Raw genomic sequence first — 21,742 nt, 5'->3', positions numbered from 1 at the left:
AACACGTTGTGGACTGGTTCCTTCTGTGAAGTCAGAGGAATGTCTTCCACATCCTTGTTGGTCTCATTTGTAATTGAGCGTTGGCGTAAAGTAGCGTTCTAACTTGTCAAACGCTGGTGGCAGAACCTCGAAACCCTTTGCGCTTAACTGATTTTCTTGTGCATGCCCCGCTGCGAAATGTGCGCCGGTCTTCAAATTGCTGCACCTCACTGCTCCTTCACAAGGTGGAGAAATGCTTCTCGCTATTGACTCGCTACTGGCTGCAAAAATAGTACAAAATGTAGGACCTATCCCCAACTGCGTCGCCTTCCAACTGCGTCACGCGCGTCCACTCTTGAGTTCCTGCGAACTATGGCGAGCTACACATTCGAATGTCAAGGTTTGTCATGAGTTCTGATGGCTTACGCCACATTTTGCTTCACCCCTTGCACAAGTAAGCTATCACACTTCGTGTTTTACTGGAGGGGGACAGTGCATTTTTTGTGGGGGAGCAGTTCGGGCGTCCTCTGTTCCGACTGCTCCTACTACAAGTGTACTGTAAAACCCTGTTCCCCTTCGCATCCAAGAAGTTAGCGGCCAGTAAATTAGCACTTAGTGCGTGCATGTGTTACTTATACCACCGTCAGATCTCTTGCATTCATAACAATGCTTTTCCCCCAAACTCTACAGCGCACAGGAATGTGGGAATGTGTTTTGGCCCGCCCTCTTCATGTCACTTCCATGTTCTCCCACCATCTTAATACTCAAAGAGCGCCTGGTTCAAGTTATCGTGGTGATACATTTGACGGACTCAAGTATGCAGTAAACACCACGCATGCACAGCTACAAAAACTTCCCGATCCCCGCAAAAATGTCTATTCCCCACTGCGGCACTAGTTTCGGGTTGAAAATTTTTTGCATAACACATGATGAAGAGGTTGTGCCTGGCGTGCACACGCATCGTGCATACGCTTAGCGACCAAGCACTGAACGAAAATGTCCTCCTAGCGCTCCCAAAATGTTGAATACATGAGCATAGAACCAATACGCAAGGTGCAGACGCCCATAACAGTGGCATCTCTGTCCCATGCTCGCTCCGGTCATACAAAGAAAAAATTTGAATCTTCGCCGTGTAGCTTGCTCCACTAACGCAAAACAGGTTAATCACGCTACAAGAGGTGGCAATCACGCATTAAGCCTTAAGCCTCGTGCAAATCTACAACAAGCTTAGCGCATATAGAAAAAGTACCTCAACGGAAAAGCGCAAGACCCCGGCGAATTCCCGGCATCATGCACAGCTCTGTAAGCACGCAGAGCGAGGTTGATCTGCAGTGGTGAAGCGCCACACAGAACCGCAACTGCAGTGCACGCCCACAGTGCATCATTCTGCACATGGAAGCACGACGCCGTCACGCACTGAGGTGGCTCACAACTGGATCAGTGGTCTAAATATGCGTGTTTGCCTGTCACACAACGTGACGCCGTGTGCACTGTCCTTAAAGCAAGTAAGCGTCAATTGGCACTTCCCAAGGTCGGCTTGCGTTGTGCTGCAAAAAATAACATTTTATTGGCGGCCGCTCCGAATACGTCCACTCAGCCGGCCAACCGCTGCTTCGTCCTGGCCATCCGTCCTGCGAAAGCGAATGTTTGCTTCCCCCAGACTGACAGGAAATTCGCTGCCTGCAGGGACGTGACTCTCTATAGATTCAGCTGGTGCCTGTGGAAAAGGCGACCAGGGGGGTATGCCGCCATCCCCAAAAAGACTGTAATCTGCTTGCATAGATGCAGGTCCCCCTAACCATATGTAATCCTCTCGAAGCTGAGAAGATGTCTGCAGCCTGCTCTGACGCTCTCCTTGAAGACGGGCACGCGTCTCCAGCCACGCAGACGGCTCACCTACATCCATCCGCTCGAACAGAGGCTGTTGCATCAGACGCGGTGTAGCACTGTGTCCTGTAGAGACGCGCTGTGCTGATGAGCTGCCTTGAGAGGAAGGTGCACTATACGAAGCAGTTGACATTTGGGAGGGTCTTGCAGATGAAGCGTACGCCCCAGAAAAATATGGGCCCCCGTGTAGAACTCCCCCTCTTGCTGCTTGCGACCAAAACACCGACATGCCAACCGCTGACAGGAACGTCTGCGGAGAGACAAATTGCGGCGATGGATCAACAGGCTTCCCGGCAAATCTGTCTGTGGGGGGAGGCGTCAGAGCTGGCCCAGCATTTGCATCTTGCTCAAGCAACCAGCCAGGCCGCGAAGTTGGAACTGTAGCTGGCAGAAGATCATCCGGCTCCATTTCACTGCTCGCTGCAGAGGTTCTGGCCTCATAGGAAGCCTGAATTGCTTGAGATAATGCTCCTTGTAGCAGCTCGTTACCGGCGAACCCACTCAGCGCCTCAGGCTCACTATTTCCCTCTTCAGTCTGCTCATCCATTGCGCTGCCAGCACTGTCACGCTTCCACGCAACTCCTTGTCCAGGTTTCAGAAGTCCGCCAGCGGCCTTAACAGCTGCAGTTATCTGGTTCTGCAGCTCTTTAACTGGTAGAATCTTACCTTTCGACAATTTAAAGTGCTCCCGACCAAAAAACACATACAGACGCGTACGCTTCTGGCACTCTAGTATGTGTGCCCGAAGTGAGCCATCTCTTGAGAGGTAGTCAGCGTGGACATAGTAAAGAGCCTTCAAAACACCGAGCTGCTGTAATATTACGTTAGCCGGCAGCTTTCTTAGCGACAAGTCTTGCTGGAGCCGTTGCAGCCCCCTCAAAACGCCCAAACAATTCCTTAGTACTGTGTCGGAAGTTGCCAGTATGCTTATCATTTTCTTTTTGTATTTAGTGGGAGTCTTTTCTTGTTCAATAGGTCTTGGCTTCTTAATCTCTTCAATTATAATGATAAGCTCACGAAGCGCGATGCGATCGCCTTCACTGCTTTCGTCGTCCCCACTGCGTTCAAGCGACTGCTTCGCCAGCTGGATGAGGGAGTCGCCTACAGCTTTTCTCGTAGGCTCTATATCTTCCTTAACCAATGTGAGTGCTCCCAAATCCAAGGCAAGCAACCTCACCACGTGGAATGTAAAATACAAGCGTTGCCTGCACGTTAGGACTGACAAAAGTGACCCACACAACCTCGTCGCATTCACGATGCGACCAAACGTGCGCAACAGAAATTCCTTTTCACTTGTAGGCATGTTTCGATTTACCCACAAGTGCAAGTCATGCGTCTTCGAGCTATCTGTGGAAGAGCCACCGCCCGCAACGTCTCCGGAAGTCCCCTGTACCACTTCGCCGGCAGCGTACCCTTCGGCGCACGGTAGTCCGACATCCCCTTGATATTGCAAAGCCTGTTGAGGCGGTGATATTCGCTGTTCCTGCTCGGGTGACTGCACCAAACGTTGTGTCCAACCCCCCGTCTCCTCGTAATCTTCATCTTCATCCCCAGGTACGAAGCTTAAGCGACATGATCCATATCCACCAGCTGCAAGGGATCGAGTAGGTGGAACCTGCTGAAGCCCAGCCTCTATAAAACGAAAACAAAACAGCAGAACGTACGCTACCGCCAATGAGCTGAAAACTATGCCGAGTCGAGCAGCCCAAGACAATGGAAACGGTTTGCTTTTGGGAGCGAGCTGCACGAAAAACGACCCATCCGCGAAGCTCTGGACAGCATCTCTCCGTGAATGTGAATGAAATGCTTGAAGAGTGGAAGCAGAGGAAGGCAGGCCGTGCCTGAACTCCTCAAGCGACACTTGGTTCATTGGATCGAACTTTGTCCCCCGCGCCTGCGGGGGACAAGGCCACAGTTGCTGCTAGATTTCTTTCGCTTTATGTCCGAATGCCGTCCATGTAGCGCAGGCTGGCGCTACTCTACCTGCTGTTCAGGACACTTTGCTGTTCTTTGGCCGGAGCAAAGCAAGCTGTTGCTTTACGCTGGCTCATGCTATGGTAATATTGACGTTCAATGCAGCTTCTAGGGTATTGTGACTCCTGTCACCAACAGCCACGTCGGTTGTCCCCCAACCCCGAAGAGCACAAGATTCGACAATGAACCCCCAGACCAGAAGAGAACAATGGAAAGCCAGCAGGAAGCTTTTCCTAAGGACTCATGCTTACAGGAAATTAGATGTAATATTTCAAAACTGTCTGTGTGTTCACAGTCAGGGCTTCATAAGTCCCCGAAAAAGGCAGCTCATCAGAGTACACCCGAACGAGATGAGAATAACGGTGAGATCATAACGGAACTTCTCCAGACAAAATCTAATAATGAGAGCTTTGGGCACAAGGTCTCACGTCGAGAACTCTGGGCTTTCCGTGGCAGCACATGAAAACAGTCACTTGACAGTGTTCAGCTATGAACCCTGTTCGTGATGGCTGAGTTCAGCAGCGGCCGAGAATTCTTACAGCTAAATAGAGTCATTCAAGGGATTCTCGGCTTATAATTCCAAACAGCGAGAAGCCGTAAACCTACAGTGAATTCCCAGCCAAGAATCCGCTTTACCGCCGGTTGTTCAGTAAAGGGAAGGACTCGAAAAAGATTCCATTCCTTGGGAGTTACAGAAGCTTCAACTGCACATTTTTGAAGAAGATAGTCAAACTGATAAATTTTATATCCTTATCGTGAGGGCATTACACTGGACATGAAGAACCTACTCGCAAGACACCAGGTCGAGTAGGAAAGCTGTTAGTCGGTGATCGATGGCCCTTGCGCGTTGTGTATTCCTACCTGGGCGCTGTACATATTACCCCTTGGCCCTTATCAGTGTTAATTTGACTCAGAAATCAACTCGTAAATGGTTTACATATTTGGCAGGCTACTGGTAGGGTTTTCTGCTTCAAGCAGGTTGTCTCGAAGCACATCTGCTGGTGGCATGTGGTGTTAGCCGTATCGGCCTTTTAGTGGGCCTTCTGGTGTTTTTGTTCGTTTATGCAAGAAAAATATGGAAACTTTAGTATTTTTTAAATCTTACATCTTGGCCTTGAAATGCGTCGCACGTCGAGGACACGCTACACATGTATATTGGTAAGGTAAGTATCGGGAAATAAATATTTGGTCCACATTGTAATGGCCTGCGCCGCTTTCTGTCCGTGCTGCATTGCTGCTCAGATGAAACGCCAAACTTGATCATGTACCGTAGGGCGCTGTCTCCCTATCCTAGGACTGGGAATATCGGTCGTGCATCGTGTAGGACGAGGGCACTCTACAGTGCCCCAATTAGCAATATGACTGCTGTAAAGTACATTGCATTTGGCACTCAATGCTGCAGAAGCACGAAGACTGGCGCCATACATTTACTCGCGCATTTGTGAGTCCTTCTTCCATTCTACTGGCGCCACGCCGTAGGCGTCCATCCTGCCGTTCTTTCATCCAGGCGCAAAATGTGCTCTGACGGGCCTAGTTGATGTTTTTTTCATGTAGTTCTGCAGCCTTTTACTCAAAATGCCCCCGGCGTACGTTATACAAATGAGGTATTTGGCGAGTTCATGGATTCTGTTCAATGCATTATGCTCACATGGCTACTTATTCCGCGCCTAATTCCGGAAGATACGCCTAGCTTTTTGCTACCGCGTCACGTAGTTGTGTTTCTAAAAAACTTCTTGAAAGACGGAAGTGAGGCTGTGTCTCGTATGCGCATCCATCGAGCATACGCAAGAAAACCAAGAACTGAAAAAAAATGTCCTTCTGAAGCATTTAAAATGTCGAACAAATCAACATGAACAACGGCAACATAAATGTCATTAGAACGGATGGCGCACGTGCCAACGATAGTACTTTGGCGTGCTCGACTACTGCAACGCACACTAACATCAAGGCAGAAGACGGCAATCACGTATGAAACCCTATGCGCAACACGAAACAATATTGCGCGCAGCGCGGTCCAAAAAATTCCCTGAACGGAAAAATGCAGACCAGTTGTAAGCCCGCATCATCCAGGGTGCTGCACAAGTCACAAGCAGAACAAGATTGAAATGCAGCGGTACAGAACGCAATCAAAGCATAAAAATTGAGAATCAGGCCTGTGAGGCCCGTAAAGAATGTAGTGTTGCCTATATGGTGGCTTACGGCCCTTTGGTATCCACGTGGGCCACAGCGCAACCAGTGGTTTCAATATGCGATTTTACCCGTCGTACAGGCAGACGCCTTTAGCACCGTCTTTAAAACAAGTCAGTATCAACTCACAGCTCCTCAGGTCGTCTTGTCATATGCTGGGGCAACAATGTTTCATTGGCGGCTACTTTTAGTATGCTTACGCGGATGGCTACCCCGTGCCTCATCTTGGCCAAAGGTCCCAGTGACAAACCACTCAGAGTTTCTAGCGGCGCTTCGGTTTAGAGAGTCTGCTGGAGCCTGTGAAAAAGGCGACCAGGGAGGTATACCTCCACCGCTGAAAAGACTATAAAACGCACTTTGAAGAGGTGCAGGTGCTTGCGGCCGCCCGTTACCCCCTTCCAGAAAAGGTGTGCCTGCTTGTAGCCCGCTGGTATTCTTTTCTTGAAGATGTGCACGCGTCGGCAGACCCCTGTTATCCTGTTCTTTCTCAGCCACAGGTGGCTGCGACCCGCCGTAAAAATAGTCCTGAAGAGATGCACGTGTCTGCGGCCACCTGTTTTTCTCTTCTCCGGGAAGTGTAATTTTCTGCTGCCAATTCCCTTCTTGAGGAGGTGCAGTTGTCTGCGACCCCCTGTACTGTTGAAGAGGCGCAGGTGCCCGCAGCCACCTCTGCTGCAGCTTCTCAAAAAGTGCGGTTGTCTGCTGCCCTCTACAAACGTCCAACTGACATGGAGCTGTGTGTTGCAACACTTTTCCCCTTTCTGGAGGTGCAATTCTCTGCAGCCCCTTGTAACCCTCTTTTGGAAGAGGTGCAGTTCTCTGTGCCTGCTTGTCATCCCCTTTTTGAAGAGGTGCAGGTGCCTGCTGCCACCTGTAGTCCTCTTTAAAGAACGCACTTGTCTGCTGCCAGGCGTAATCCTCTTCTTGGGCAGGTGCAGTTGTCTGCGCCCGCACGTAATCCCTTTGTTTAGCTATTGCAGTTGTTTGCAACCCATTGTGGTCCTTTACTTGAAGAGGAGCAGTTGTCTGCAAACCACTGTAATCCTGTTCTTGAACACGTGAAAGTGTCGGCAGCCAACGCCACTTTTCTTGCTGAACAGGTACAGCGGTGCCATGCACACTGTAATCCTCTTGTTGAACAGGCGCAATTCCCTGTAGCCAGGTATGATCAAGGGGTGCAGTTCTCTGCTGCCTCGTGTATTCCTCTACTGTGGAAGTTACTGGTGTTTGAAACCACCTGCGATCCCTCTCTTCAAGAGCTGCAGGTGTCTGCATCCAGTTGTAAATTTTTTCCTTAATGGATACACGCGACTCCAAACAGTCATACGGCACAGCTGCGCGCGTCGTATGGACGGCAGTAGAGTGCACCATATGCGAGCTAGAACTGTGTTCGGCAAAACTGTATTGCCCTGATGAACTGGCATGATTGGCGCATCCAGAATTCTGCGTAGCTGATGGATAAGTAGGTTTTCGCGATAAAGTATCCAACCCGCAAGAATCTAGGCGTCCAACTAAAACTCCCTGTTCTGCTGCTTTCGATCGAGACACTGAAAGAACAACCGGTGACTGCGAAGATTTCGTCAAAACGAACGATGATGACTGCTCAACATCCTTCCCGGCAGACGTGCTTGTGGAGGGAGGCTTCAGAGCTGGCCCAGAACTTGCACCTTGTTCAGGCAACCAGCCAGTCAACGATGATGGAGCTTTATCTTGCAGCGAGCTCTCCGCCTCCACTTCTCTACTCGCCGCCAAAGTTCTGGACTCTAATGAAGATTTAATTGCTTGAGATAATGCTCCTTGTGTCGGTTCATGACTCGGCGGCTCACTTAGCTGCTCAGGTTCACTATTTTTCTCTGCAGTCTGCCCTTCTGTTGTGCCGCCAGCACTGCCATGCTCATGCTCCCATGCGCTTGCTTGTTCAGGCTGTAGAAGTCCCCCAGCGGCCCTAACAGCCTCATCTACCTGGTGGTATAACTCTTTGACTGGAACAATCCTCCCTCTGGACAGCTCGTAGTGTTCGTGACGGAAAAGTGCATACACGCGTGTACGTTTCTGACACTCCAGCATGTGTGCTCGAAGTGAACCGTCCCTTGCAACATAGTTAGCGTGAACATGATAGAGCGCCTTTATAACTTCTAGCTGCTGCACTACTACTTCGGGAGGCAACTTCTTTTGCGACGAATCTTCGTGAAACACCCGTAGCCCCTGCAGAACGCTCATGCAATTCTTCAATATCACGTCAGCAGTTGCCATTATGCTTATCATCTTCTTTTTGTACTTATCAGGGGGCTTTTCCTGCTTCACATACCATGGCTGCTTTATCTCATTGACCAAGCGAATCAGTTCCCGAAGCAAACTGCGATCGCCTTCACTGCCTTTGTCGTCCCCACTGCGTTCAAGCGACTGCAGCGCCAACTGGATGAGACAATCGCCTACGGCTACTCTCATAGGCTCTACATCCCTTTTAACCAATGAAAATGATCCTAATTCCAAGGCGACTAACCTCACCACCTGGAATGCCAACTGCAGGCGTTGTTTGCGCGTTAAGATTGGCAATATTGACTCACATACTTTCGTCACATCTAACATTTGCCTTAAAATGCGAAAAAGATATTTCCTGTCGTCTGAAGGCATGTTCCAACGCACCCACAAGTGCAAGTCATGCGTCTCGAAACTTCCTGTGGAAGGGCCACGGCGGGAAACGTTTCCAGAAGTCCCCTGTACCACTGCACCGGCAACGTGCCCTTCGGCGCGCGGTAGTGCGACATTCCCTTGATATTGCAAAGCCTGTTGAGGCAGTGATATTCGCTGTTCCTGCGTGAGTGACTGCACCAAACGTTGTGTCCAACCCCCCGTCTCCCAGTAATCTTCATCTTCATCCCCAGGTACGAAGCTTAAGCGACATGATCCATATCCACCAGCTGCAAGGGATCGAGTAGATGAAACCTGCTGAAGCCCAGCCTCTATAGAACGAAAACAAAGCAGCAGAACGTACGCTACCGCCAACGAGCTGAAAACTACGCCGAGTTTGAGAGCCCAAGATGGTGGGAACGGTTTGTTCTTGGAGGGGCGTTGAAAGAAACGGATTCCACCAGCTATGCCATCGCCACTCCTTCTCTGCAAATCTGCATAGGAACCATGATGAGTGTCGCCAGTAGTCGGCAGATCACGCCTGAGCTGCGCGCGCGGCTGTAGGTTCATTGGACAAAGTTTCGTCCCTCATGCAAGTGAAAGTGGGACTCAATAACTGGCAGCTAACTTTTGTGCATCCAGTGCAGACTGGCAATATTTGTGGCTGCCGCTGAGAACTGTTCTCTTGCTGGTCACTAGCGAGAAAAGTACTCAGACAGGACAGGAGATGAACGTATTGGGTTCGTTTGCAGCGAGGTGCAACGCTGTTTGTCCAAATGTCCTTGTTTCTTCCCCAGAAGGCAAGGAATTTCGGTAACTGAAATCAGCTCCTCAGTGCCATGCTTTCTATCAGAACCAATACTGTCGACTCCCCCTCAGCGAAGAAGTACATGACGGCATGGTCACGACGAAACAGGTCTTTGTGCGTCTTGCAAAAAACTTGAGAGTAAGGTTTCAAAGACTTCTCACTTGTTTTAGTTAGTGCACCCTGTTGAAAGGTTGTAGCACCGTGAGCCTTCTCGGACTTTAAGGAGCCCAGTGGTGGCCCTGTTCACCGATTTGAGCGATCCTCAGCAGTGTTTAGCGCCCAAACCAGGATGCTTATATATTTGTTTTCGAATATAAAACCAGTGGGAATCCTTTTGTTGCAACGTATTTATTGGTAAACACCCGTGCTATCTCTGCTTCGCCCTCCCGCGCCTCGATGAAGCTTCTATTGCGGATTTTGATAAACTGTGGCGATTATATCCTTCGTATCTCAAGCTACCAAACTTCCACGACAAACTGTTTCCAATTTTGAGCGGTTGCGCTGTCAAAGCACTGCAAGATGCTGTTTCATGCCTCCCAAGCGAGCAGTGATGCTAGTGTTCTGCAACGCATGCTGTGTTGCCAGCCACCTCAGACCCCGACGTGCTCCCAAGTCTCGCTTATGCGACTGAAGCATTTACTTGAAGTAGGATGAGTTTAGCATCAGTTGAATGGGTAGCTCGGACTACATAAGCTCAAGAAAGGTCTGGCATGTTTGTATGTACTCATTTCACTAGTGCATACGGCTGCCTAGCGAGCCTTGCAGCACTGCGACGATTCATGTAATAGCAGCATGCAGTTGCCATCCACGTCGTTGCTCTGCAACAAAGTTCCGGGACCATCCCTATCTCTGCCAGTCTGTGATGCTGTACTCTAGCACGCAAATACTTGCTCCACACAGTACGTCTGCCACAGGCAGCACTAGAAAGAATGAGACAGATATTTTCAAAACACAGCTTCAGCTGAGACCAATATATATACATCGAGCTACCAGCTAGTAAAACCAGGGGCCAAGGAGGTTACAAAATTCTCCTGGGACCCGAATATCAGCAGCAGCTGCATTCATAAAGGTTATCCACTTCGGGGAATTCGGAGTGAGGACAACAGTCTTAGAGAGGGCTGGATGACTAAAACTGAGCCAAAAGCAAAAGGCGTTGTAGGAAGACGAACGCAAAAAGTATTATGGCCAGCAATAAAATCAAGCTTGCCCAATGGGGTGACCGGAAAACCATTCGGGAACAGAGACGTACGAAAAATTTTGCTTACGGAGTTTGTAGACGTCTCCTGTTGTGTGGGGAAGATAACAGGCCCGTTGCGTAGGTGCATCCCTTACCGAGCTAAGCTCTCTGGGTATGAATCATTTAGGTGAATATTGCATGTATTACTACTCCTAGTTCCGGAAAGGAAGAAATTAATATCCCGGAAGAGCCCCCAAATATAGTGCGCAAGTGTTTCCACAGTTTGCCAGGAATGCCGTTGCAACATCAGCTGCCTCTCTGAATTCCTCTAGGCGAATTTGCAATCAGAACTTGTTGCTCTGATGCGCGCAAAGGACAACGTCTGCGAATCCCAAAAATTGACCTGGCTTTGTTCTTAGATTTCCGCTTTCCAGTCCCAATGTGATTGTTTTTACCGTACATCACGTTCAGTTCCCGCTGAGTACCACGCACTTGGCGCTTCATGGTGATTTTGTGTGTATGCTATGAGCAAACAACCTGAGCTCTAGCTGCGATGAACAAAACGTTTTCAGCACGCTCTTTCGGAAAAGGGCAAAGCTTAGTAAAGCATGGGAAGGCTCCTGAACGAAATCCAAAAAGTGGGGCTTCTATTGCTGTCGACAGTGCCAGTTAGACCCTAATGGCACGTTACGCCGTCTTGCGTCGGGCCTCGTTTCGGAGACCAGTAGGCTACATGTAATGCGCAGGGAATACAATGGTGCTTGCTGGTGAACTTAAGAAGGTAGCTATCTGGCGACCTATAAAAGGCTAATACGCAGAACGAGCGCAGAAATTTCTTACCAGTAACGAAGTAGGGCAATTTATCAGCAAGATTGCATGTGTAAACTTGAATTGTCTGTGCATACCCTGAGATTGGGGCTGCCGATGGCGCTGGCGCCGGTGCGGGGAACTGCCCCAACCGGGTCAAGAAAGGAAGAATTATCATAGGAAACTTTCAAAAATGTTCGATTGACAGACTCGAAGGATGACGGGTTGCTTATTATGACGAATGATGTAGAGAATTTGTCAGAAGGGCGCGCTATTTGTGCCCCAGGCAGTAGCTTCGTTGCACCAGAGAATGCCGTACACTATATTTGGGGGCTCTTCCGGGATATTAATTTCTTCCTTTCCGGAACTAGGAGTAGTAATACATGCAATATTCACCTAAATGATTCACACCCAGAGAGCTTAGCTCGGTAAGGGATGCACCTACGCAACGGGCCTGTTATCTTCCCCACACAACAGGAGACGTCTACAAACTCCGTAAGCAAAATGCCCAACGGGATGCCGGCCCATCATCGTCATGCTACTCCCAAGCCCACCGTGGCAGAGCGGCCGCACGGGCATAAGGAGGCGCCCCCACAGCTGGCACCTATAGCCAATGCCGGCCTGCTAGGGGACATGTAGCGCAGAGCGCCTTCTGCTGCGACCACGCTGCTACCTGGCCCACGAATAGGGTGCCCTTTGAAGAGCCCTTCTACTGCCGACTCATCTCTCATCAAACAAATGACAAATCATCGATAATAGCAGTCATCTTTCAAGTTCTCAAATCGACTTTTCTTAAAAGTCCCCGTACTCAGGGCTCTTGCTTTCTTGGCCCTGTGGGGGGATGGCCCGCACCGGTGCCGGCGTTATCGCCAGGCACAATTTTCGGGTAATCACAGACACGTCTAGTTTACACATGCTAATTTGCCGATAAATTGCCTTAATTCGTTGCCACTAAGACGCTCCTTTCAGCGTCGTAACATGTTAGATGCCACCTGCTAGCTACCTTCTTAAGGTCACCAGCAAGCCGTGTCGTAGTGCCTGCACAACCTGTAGTGCCTGGGCACTACACGACAGTCCGTCACGTGAAGCCAACTCTACTTCGCGATGGCTGTGATAAGAAATGTTATAGGGGCTCCGGGGAATAGGGCGCAACGTTTCCCATACTTCTTGAAGACGGCAGCATTATGCAGGCTTTTTTGCTGCGCATCGAACGACGGTTCACCCAGATGTGATTGGAGCCCCGCGACTGAGGAAACGCACTTATTGACTACCTAATATTCATAATAGCGATGGTGTTGCCCTCACGCTGCGGTTAATGAATTAGGGTCTAGAATTATGAGGAAAATAGTAAAAATGGGTGATTAATCTGAAAAAAAAGCGAAGCATTTGTGTTATGCTGCCAGCCCCTGACCCTGGCCTGCTTGCAGAGTCCCCTACGCCTAGTCTGCTGCCATGGCCAGGTTCGTAGAAATGAAACAATTCTGATTATAATTTATCCTTATGATGCCAATATTACAACCTGGGGGACGTTCCTGCGCAACATGGTCCTGCTGCACATTGCAAGCAGAGATAAAACTTCCAGGCTTGCTAATGCGCCAGAAAAGAATTTAAGGACGCACAAGGCAGAATTCATAGAGTGTAATACTTCAAATGTTTGGTGAGAAAAAGGGCAGGAATTCCTTTTCGTGGTGGTGTACTGCGATTGCGAAGTTCTATTTGTTCCCTCCCACACTACTGAAGTACGCGAGTGCTAGAGAGCACCTGAAAAGTACATTTTTGTTTGCGATTCTCATTCCAACCTTTTGCAGATGTTTTCATGCACCATCCGTAGTCCTAGAAGCGCCGCTAGTTCGTGAATGGGCATGCGTGCATGCTCGTCTTACAGCAATAAGATGCTGCCGATTTCCCCTTTGATAGAGCTAGCACGAGTCTCACGTTTTGCAGCTTTGAAAGGAAGAGGCCTGAGTCCAGCGCACTTTGCCGTAGCGGTTCTTGGGCCTGAGCTTTTGCCTCAGCAGGAAGTTGAAGCTTAAGTACTGCAGCCTCCCCCGCAGCCGTTTGAATATTTACTGCCCCAGCAAAAGCTCTTCTATTTGCCGCCGGAGGCTGAGGCTTTTTCGGTGTTTCGCAGTTTTCCGTTTTTGCCTCTCTTTAGTTAATATTTTGAAAAGCCTTGCCTTCCGCAGCGAGAGAGGCCTTCAGTTCATCACACTAAGAGTATTTATTTGGCGACTGCGTCGCTTCTGGGACCAGTGCAGCGGCAAAACAAAGAGAAGGCCACTAGAAACTCCTCTAAAAGAGGCTAGTGGCCTTATCTAACCCCAGCCGCAAAGCTAGCTAGCCACGGTACAGCGCCCTGCGTTGGCCAGACTAATACACAAGTCTTGAGAAGGCAGCAAAAGCTGATTCCCAGTCACCGTGCAGCAATTAGGTATGAGAGCCCAAGAAAAGCAACAGAACCCATTACCGCTTTCTACGTGCAGCCCAAAGCATCAGGTCAGATAAGTGCTGCCACATTCTCGGGTTAATCCGCTTTTCTTTGCGATTTCCCTGCCGCCGAAACAGCAGCTATCTGCTGCTGCAGCTGCAACAGCCGCCAGAAACTCGGCGAGACGCCCTGCATTTAGGCCCAGCTGGTGCTGCTGCGCAGCCTGCGTTTTCTCCTAAGGATGAGGCCTTCCCTTAGGAAGGAATGCTTTGGTTTTGCCCCCACCAAAAAAGCAGCGAAACATTTTCCGCCCAAGGCCCTTTGCCAGGCCCCTAAGGGCGCTACAGGGCTGTGGGAGCAGCTTGCTGCTCTGCAGCAACGTGAGAGCAGCTTTCTGTTCTGCAGCAACTTCCACATCTCTTTGCTGGCTCGCCTCGTGGGGACCCCGATCTCCACCGGGCCTACGTCCCCAAGACTCCGGGGCCCAAGGCCGTGGGCCCCCAAGACCCCGGGGCCCCCAAGGTCCTGAGCCCCCAAGACCGGGGGGCCCCCAAGGCTCGGAAAACCCCGAAACCCGGGGGACCCCAGGGCCTCGCAGTGGAGCCTCGGGGCTGGGGCCCAAGATTTGCTCAGCGCTAGGGTCTATTGCCTCCTGCAGCCAGCACCACAACATTGTGCCCGCAGGGGCCCCCAGAGGAGCCCTTGGGAACCAGGACCTTCGGGTGCCCAGGACCTCCGGAAGCCCCTGCTGCTGCACTGGGGGCCCCTGGTGCTAGCGGCCAACTCTAAACCCTAAACCCTAGACCCTTGTTCGGGGACCTCCGTCCTGCTACTAGCAGCCAGGGCTACCACGTGTAGCGAGAGCTCATTTCAGGGGAACTCCTGACTAGGGTTTGAAGGCCCATCTGTAGCTAGGATGGGGTCGCTTATGCTGAAGTCCTAAACCCCAAACCCCTAGCCCTAAGTAAGGGTTTTCAATTCTGTCTCACCAAGAAGCTTAAGGACTAAGTGGGGCACGGCAGCAGCAGCAAAGCCCGTGCAGCGCCAACCCACTAAAAATTAAACCTAAAATCAGATATTAAAACTAGATTAACTAGTTATTTATTTTAAAAGAGGACTTGAGGAGGAAAACGCGAAGTGCACCGGAGTCGAGGCATGTATGCAAGAAACAGCAGCAGCAGCAGCAGCAGCAGCTGCTGCTGCTGCTGCTGCTGCTGCGGCTGCAGCACGCGACAAGGACTTGGAAGTGTCTCATGTTTCTTTAGCTGCAAAACCTCCTTTTGGTTTTCTGAACAGCCCACCGGGCACACACCTTTGCGTTTCGAGCCCCTAGGGTTTAGGGTTTAGGGTTTAGCGCTCCAAGATGTCTTCTCAGTTCGCCGCCTGCAAAGCCCTCAAGGAGCTGCAGCACCAAAAAGAAAGAAACTGTAATTTGAGAGAATTAATCAAAGACGATGAGCGTAACCAGCGCATGTACAGAGAGTTCGGAGGTATCTCTTGCTCAAACCCTAAACCCTAAACCCTAGAACCTAAACCCTGAGCGCTACGCCAGTCAGGCTCTGGGCCAGACACTTGCGCTGTAGAAGACGAAGGGTTGAGGACTCGAAAAGGCTGCAGGGTTGCGAAGGTGTAGTGTGTGGAGCTTCCTTGAATGGCTCGAGGGTTTAGGGTTTAGGGTTTAGGGTTTAAGGTTTAAGGTTTAGGGTTTAGGGTTTAGACTATGGCTGTGCGCTCAGGCGCCTGCATGGACTTCAGCCGCCAGCTGCTGGACAAGAATGGCCTCGATGCCCTAATGAAGCTGGCGGAGGAGCGACAGGTGCCTGACCTCTAAACCCTAAACGCTAAACCCTAGCGAGGGTTTGGGGTTTAGTAAACCCCTTGTTGGGCGCATTGCAGCGAAACGTGCAGCGTGCTAAGTGGAGCTGCGTGCTGGTTGCTTCTTTCGCGCCAAGGGCAAGGCCAAGGGCGCAGCGCGTAGGGCCTAGGGTTTAGGGTTTAGGGTTTAGGGTTTGCGGGCAGGTGGAGGCGAAGGTGAAGGCGATGTTTCAGGGAGATAAAATAAACTCCACAGAACAACGCAGAGTTCTTCATGTTGCTTTAAGAGCTCCAAAAGAAAATAAAATTCTTCTCGAAGGAAATAATATAATTGAAGAAGTCCACAGTGTCCTCCGCAGAATCAAGGATTTCTCCAACAAAATCCGCTCCGGTAAACCCTAAACCCTAAACCCTAAACCCTAACCTAAGCCCTAAATCCTAAACCCTAACCTAAGCTCTAAACGGCGAAGACTTCTCCAACAAAGTCCACACCGGTAAGCCCTAAACGCTAAACCCTAACCCTAAACAATAGCTCCCGGGACTTTTTCAAGAACATTCGCACCGGTAAACCCTAAACCCTAAACCCTAAACCCTAGTTTCGAGGATATCTTTGACTAAATACGAGGCGGTAAACTTTAAACCCTAAGCCCTAAACCCTGTAGTGCATCTGCCGCTCGGTAGAGTCCTTTTGCGATTGGCTCGATGCTAAACCCTACGCCCTAAACCCTAACTTGCACTTAACCACTGAACTTTCGACTGTAGCCTTAGGGTTTAGGGTTTAGAGTTAGAATAAGTCGTAAACCCTCAAATCTCTTAAGTATTCGGCGTCAAAGCCTAGAACCCTAAAACCCTAAACCCTAATCCTGAAGACAAAACCCTAGACCCTAAACCCTAGTGTCGGATCAGAGGAATTAGACCTCTGGCTCCCACAAGTACTGAAGCTTCAACGGTCATTCACGGATTGGGGTTTAGGGTTTAGGGTTTAGGGTTTAGGGTTCAGGGTGTCTGCGGTGTGAGCGTCGCCGTTGCCTATCTTTGCTTTTTTATTGCGCCTTGAGGGCTTCCGGCTGATTGCCGAGGGTTCAGGGTTTAGGTTTGGGGACTTGGGATTAAGGATTTAGGGTTTAGGGTTTAGGGTTTAGGGTTTAGGGTTTGCGCTCAGGGGAGCTGCGGGGTGCCACCGGGGCGGTTTTGAAGAACCTGATTTGCGTGGGGATTGGGGGAAGTTATTTGGGGACTGAATTTGTGGTGGAGAGTTTGAGGGTTTTGAAAAAAGAAGAATCAAAAGGAAGACAAATAAGGTGCGCCGAGGCTCCAAACCCTAAACCCTAAACCCTAAACCCCAGTCTCGGCGGCCCCGTGGGGACTTCACAGGATCCTCGAAGGAGCCACAGATCTTCATAAGCAGAGCCGACGCGAGGGTTTAGCGTTTAGGGTTTGGTCTCGAAGCTAGGGTTTAGCGTTTAGGGGTTTTGTGTAGAGCCAGGGCTTGGGGTTCAGGGCTTCGCCTTGAAGCTAGGGTTCAGAGTTTTGTCTCGGTGCGAGAGTTTAGAGTTTAGGGTTGTTTTTGAAGCTAGGGTTTAGGGTTTAGGGTTTAGGGTTTAGTGCGACTGGGCCATCTCGCTGACGGGTTGTTATCGTTTTGTCTTTGTTCTCGATTTCTTTTTTATTTCTCCGTAATTTATGTATTTCTTTTAATATTTATTTGTTTTTGACATATTTGAATTATATATTTCGAAGTTCTTTCATATTTATTTGTTTTTAATTTGTTTATTTCTTTCTTCGGGCTTTTGTTTCAATCCACCGTTTGCCTTTGCGTCGTTTTTCCGGCTTTTCTTCTTTTTCGTCGAAAACGTTTTAAACTTCTTCCAAATTAAATAAAATAAATATAACTCATTGAAACATTTCAATTAAAAATAATTTGAATTCTTGGAAATGGAAATAGATTTGAAGCCAAATCTGAATTTCTTTGTTGAAACTTATCCGTTAAAATCGGAAATTGAAATTATTTCGGATGAAATAAAATTTTCAGATTAAATTCTTTACCAAAAATTTATTTTTGGAGAATGCCATTAAAAAAATGAATTCACTTACTTTGTTTCTCTCAGTCGCTTTCAAGGAAGTTCCAAGTATTTCAAGAAAATGCAAAATTTTCGAATAATTTAAACTTCAATAATTTAAACTATTATTGCCCTTATTTTTGCATTATGATTTAACAATATCAGCATATACTAATAATAATTATTGTTATGAATTTTATTTTTTGTAACAATTATCATTATTAATTTTATTTCTTGCTCTTTCAAAATACTGGAAATGTCGATTTCAGCAAATTTTCTGAATAGGCATTAAATGCGATTAGAAACAATTGCATCTTTTTGCTTTGTTACTTTTTGCTCAATAATCTCTCTAGTATTTAGCAATTTAATTAACTAATTAAGTAATTTATTTATTTATTTATTTGCTTTTATTTCTTTTTCAATTTGGCTCTTTTTGGAGCTTCGTCGCCTTTGTGTCTTTGGCTGAATTTCCGCATTTTCTTTTTGCCTTTTTCCTTTTCGTTTCCTTCTCCTGTTTCTCTTCTTTTCCTTTTCCTTTTCTGATCTCATTTGTTTTGTTTGTTTCCTGGTAGCCTAGAGAGCTGCATGCGCTGGCTGAGTCTGTGTCTGGCGCTAACGGACTGTCTGATGAATTGGTGAATTAATTGAAAAAATAAAGACAATGAAATAAATAAACAAACAAATAAATAAATTAATAAACAAGATAGTTTATTGATTAATTGACCCATTAATTCACCCTAATCGGCTCCACTTTCCTGCGTTCAAGAAAATTCAAAAAGTTTTTTGAAAAGCATTCAAGGTTTTGTTTCTTTCTGTTGTCGATACACCTCAGAGGCGGCAATAGTCACTTGTCAATTATAATAATTCATTTCTTTCATTTTACCTCTTGGGCAATCAGAATAGTGAATAGTGCAAATAGGCAGCAGCTCCGGCTTGTGGGCCATGGCTTGTGGCCCTAGCAGCAAACCCTAAACCCTAAACTCTAGTGCCTCCTTTGATCTTATCTTTTAGTTTCCCTTTGCCTCTGACTTAATACCCTTTGTCTCTTTGCTTCTTCTTACACCTTTGCCCTCCTTTTCTCCCGTTCTTTCCCACCAGCTTCCCCGCCGCCGCTGCTGCTGCTGCTGCTGCTGCTGCTGCTGCTGCTGCAGGTTTCTGGCGAACGTGGACCCCACAGACGTGGCCCGCAGCGTGGAGGGACTGTCTCCAGAGGAGACTCTTGTTTTGATCATCAGCAAAACTTTCACAACTGCGGAGACAATTCTGAATGCCCGGTCTCTGAAGCACTGGCTGCTACAGGGCATTGGCCGCGAGGACCAAATTGGTGAGCGCAGCAGCAGCAGCAGCAACAGCAGCAGCAGCAGCAGCAGCAGCAGAGGCGGAGGCGGCAGGGGCGGGGGACCGGAGGCGGCAGCGGCAGGGCTGACGCGGGCTGCAGCAGCAACAGCAGCAGCAGCTGCAGCAGCTGCAGCAGCAGTAGTAGTAGCAGCAGCAGCAGCAGCAGCTGGGGCGGGACCACGCAGAGATAATTTCCATTCATTTTATCAAAGCTGTCTTCTCTTGTTTCTTCTTTTTTTATTTCTCGCTTTTTTTTTATTTCTCATTTTATCTTTCCTGTTTCCTTTTTTTCTTTTCTTTTTTGTCTTACTGGATTTCCTCTTGTCCTTTTTGTCATTTTCCGTTCTCCCCTTGGGATTTTATTCTTTTTGTTTTTTCACCTTTGTTTCATTTTATTCTTTTTATTTTTGAAATCCTTTTCGTTTTTCGTTATTTTCGGGCACTCTAAATGCTTTCTTGCAAAGGTATATAGGCGAAGCCGTTCGCGCGAAAAGGGTTTAGGGTTTAGGGTTTAGGGTTTAGGGTTTGTGGGCGGGTGTGCAGGCCTGCATCTTTGCGCCGTCAGCACCAACCTGGAGCTCACAGCCAAGTTTGGCATTCAAGACGACAGAGTCTTCGGCTTCTGGGACTGGGTTGTAAGGGTTTAGGGTTTAGGGTTTAGGTTTTACGGTTCAAGGTCTAGGGTTTAGGGTTTAGGGTTTAGGGTTTAGTTTTAGGAGTGAATGTAAAAATCCAGACTCCGCGAAGGCTGTAGGCCGCGAGGATTTGAATGCTGATTTGCGGCATCCCGGGCCATATCCGCTCGAGTAAGGGTTTAGGGTTTAGGGTTTAGGGTTTAGGGTTTGGAGTTTGTGTTCAGGGCGGGCGTTTCTCGGTGACTTCAGCTGTAGGGGTTTTGCCTCTGGCCATTCATTATGGCTATGACGTTGTTGAGGAGTTCCTGAAGGTTCGCTGAAACCCTAAACCCTAGCAAACTCTAAACCCTAAACCCTACAAAACCCCAAACCCTAGCAAACCCTAATCCCTAAACCTCAGGAGCCCTTATTCGGCCTGGGCTGCGAAACCCTGCGTGCCCGAGGGTCTAAAGCCTAAACTCTAATATATCCTAAACCCTAGTGGTGGAGGCGTTCCAGCGGGTTTAGGGTTTAGGGTTTAGGGTTTAGGGTCTAGGGTTTTACTTGTGAATGGCCAGCGCCAGCAGTTCTACTGCAGCTTCGGCGCTTCGGAGCTCAGCGTTGCAGTTTCAAGGCTCAGGGTTGCTTTCTGCTGCCCAGCCCTCGGGTCCTAGGGTTTGGGGTTTAGGGTTTAGGGTTTAGGATTTAGGGTTTAGGGTTTGCGCGCAGGGCTGCCATGCAATGGACCAGCACTTCTTGACGGCCCCAGTGTCCGAAAACCTCCCAATGCTGATGGGCCTTTGCTCAGTCTTCAACTCTTCAGTTTTGGGACTCAACTGCGTCGCAGTGCTGCCTTACTCCCAGGTCTGCTGCTGCTGCTGCTGCAATGCTGCAATGCTGCTGCTGCTGCAATGCTGCTGCAGCAATGCTGCTACTGCTGCAATGCTGCTGCTGCTGCAGTGCTGCTGCTGCTGCAGTGCTGCTGCTTCTGCAATGCTGCTGCTGCTGCAGTGCTGCTGCTTCTGCAATGCTGCTGCTGCGGCCGCTGCTGTTGGTGTTGCTGTTGCTGTAGGGGCTCCTTAAACCCTAAACCCTCCTAGGGCAACAGCCTCCTAAGCTCTAGAAGCTAAACCCTAAACCCTAAACCCTAATTTCGTTGGTTTTTTGTTGCAGGCGATGCACAGATTTGCTGCCCACATTCAGCAGCTCACGATGGAGAGCAACGGTAAACCCTAAACCACCGATTGGCCCCAAACCCTAAACCCCTATTCAGAGTCTCAGGGTTTAGGGTTTAGGGTTTAGGGTTTACAGCAAATGCTTTTCTTGTTTTGGGGCCCCAGGCAAAGGCGTGGACCTTGAGGGCAACAAATTGGAATATGAGGCGGGAGAGATTTACTTCGGAGAACCAGGGACCAATGGTCAACACAGGTCTGCTGCTGCTGTTGCTGCTGCTGCTGCTGCTGCTTCTGCTGCTGTTCAGTCCTCTGCTGCTGCTGCTGCTGTTCAGTCCACTGCTGCTTCTGTTGCTGTTCAGTCTGCTGCTGCTGTTGCTGCTGCTGTTGAGTCCGCTGCTGCTGCTGCTGCTGGTCGGGCCGCTGCTGCTGCTGCTAAGGTTGCTCTTGCTCAGGTTGCTGCTGCATCTGCTGCTCAGGCTGCGGGTGCTGCTCTTCCGGCTGCTGCTGCTGCTTAGGCTGCTGCTGCTGGGGCCGATGCTGCTGCTGCTAAAGCCCGTGCTGCTGCTGCTGCTCTGGCTGGTGTTGCTACTCTTGCAGAGGCTGCTGCTGCTTCTTATCTTGCTGCTGCTGCTCATGTTGCTGCTGCTGCTGACTGTTGTGTCGACCGGGCAGAGAGTGAAGGGAGAGCTTGCCCCTAGGATTTAGGGTTTAGGGTTTAGAGTTTAGGGTTTGGGATGTGTGCATAGCTTTTACCAGTTGCTGCACCAGGGCCGCGTGGTGCCTGCGGAGTTCATCGGCTTCCAGAAGAACCAAAACCCTATCACGTTGGAGGTACCTGCTAAACCCTAAACCCTAAACCCTA

General features: G+C 49.2%; 3 protein-coding genes across 3 annotated transcripts; 1 reads left to right on the top strand and 2 right to left on the bottom strand.

The window, feature by feature from the left end:
• Positions 1-1,543: 1,543 nt before the first annotated feature.
• ETH_00018525 (uncharacterized protein) lies at positions 1,544-3,736 on the bottom strand (the record flags this gene model as incomplete). Its single annotated transcript, XM_013377743.1, has 1 exon — positions 1,544-3,736. One exon carries the CDS (start codon positions 3,734-3,736, stop codon positions 1,544-1,546), a length of 2,193 nt encoding a protein of 730 aa, XP_013233197.1.
• Positions 3,737-6,198: 2,462 nt separating this feature from the next.
• On the bottom strand, positions 6,199-9,228 carry ETH_00018520 (uncharacterized protein; the record flags this gene model as incomplete). Its single annotated transcript, XM_013377742.1, has 1 exon — positions 6,199-9,228. The coding sequence occupies one exon, from the start codon at positions 9,226-9,228 to the stop codon at positions 6,199-6,201; it is 3,030 nt and encodes a 1,009-aa protein (XP_013233196.1).
• Positions 9,229-15,241: 6,013 nt separating this feature from the next.
• On the top strand, positions 15,242-21,395 carry ETH_00018515 (Glucose-6-phosphate isomerase, related; the record flags this gene model as incomplete). The annotated part of the gene is made up of 10 exons (XM_013377741.1): positions 15,242-15,368; positions 15,615-15,694; positions 15,898-16,084; positions 16,856-16,994; positions 18,905-19,077; positions 19,635-19,726; positions 19,951-20,037; positions 20,435-20,569; positions 20,879-20,930; positions 21,046-21,395. 10 exons carry the CDS (start codon positions 15,242-15,244, stop codon positions 21,393-21,395), a joined length of 1,422 nt encoding a protein of 473 aa, XP_013233195.1.
• Positions 21,396-21,742: the final 347 nt, after the last annotated feature.

The sequence above is a fragment of the Eimeria tenella genome, genomic scaffold, assembly GCF_000499545.2.
Source record: "Eimeria tenella Houghton genomic scaffold, Eth_scaff61, whole genome shotgun sequence".
Classification (NCBI taxonomy): domain Eukaryota; phylum Apicomplexa; class Conoidasida; order Eucoccidiorida; family Eimeriidae; genus Eimeria; species Eimeria tenella.
This window is presented reverse-complemented; position numbering and strand designations above follow the sequence as displayed.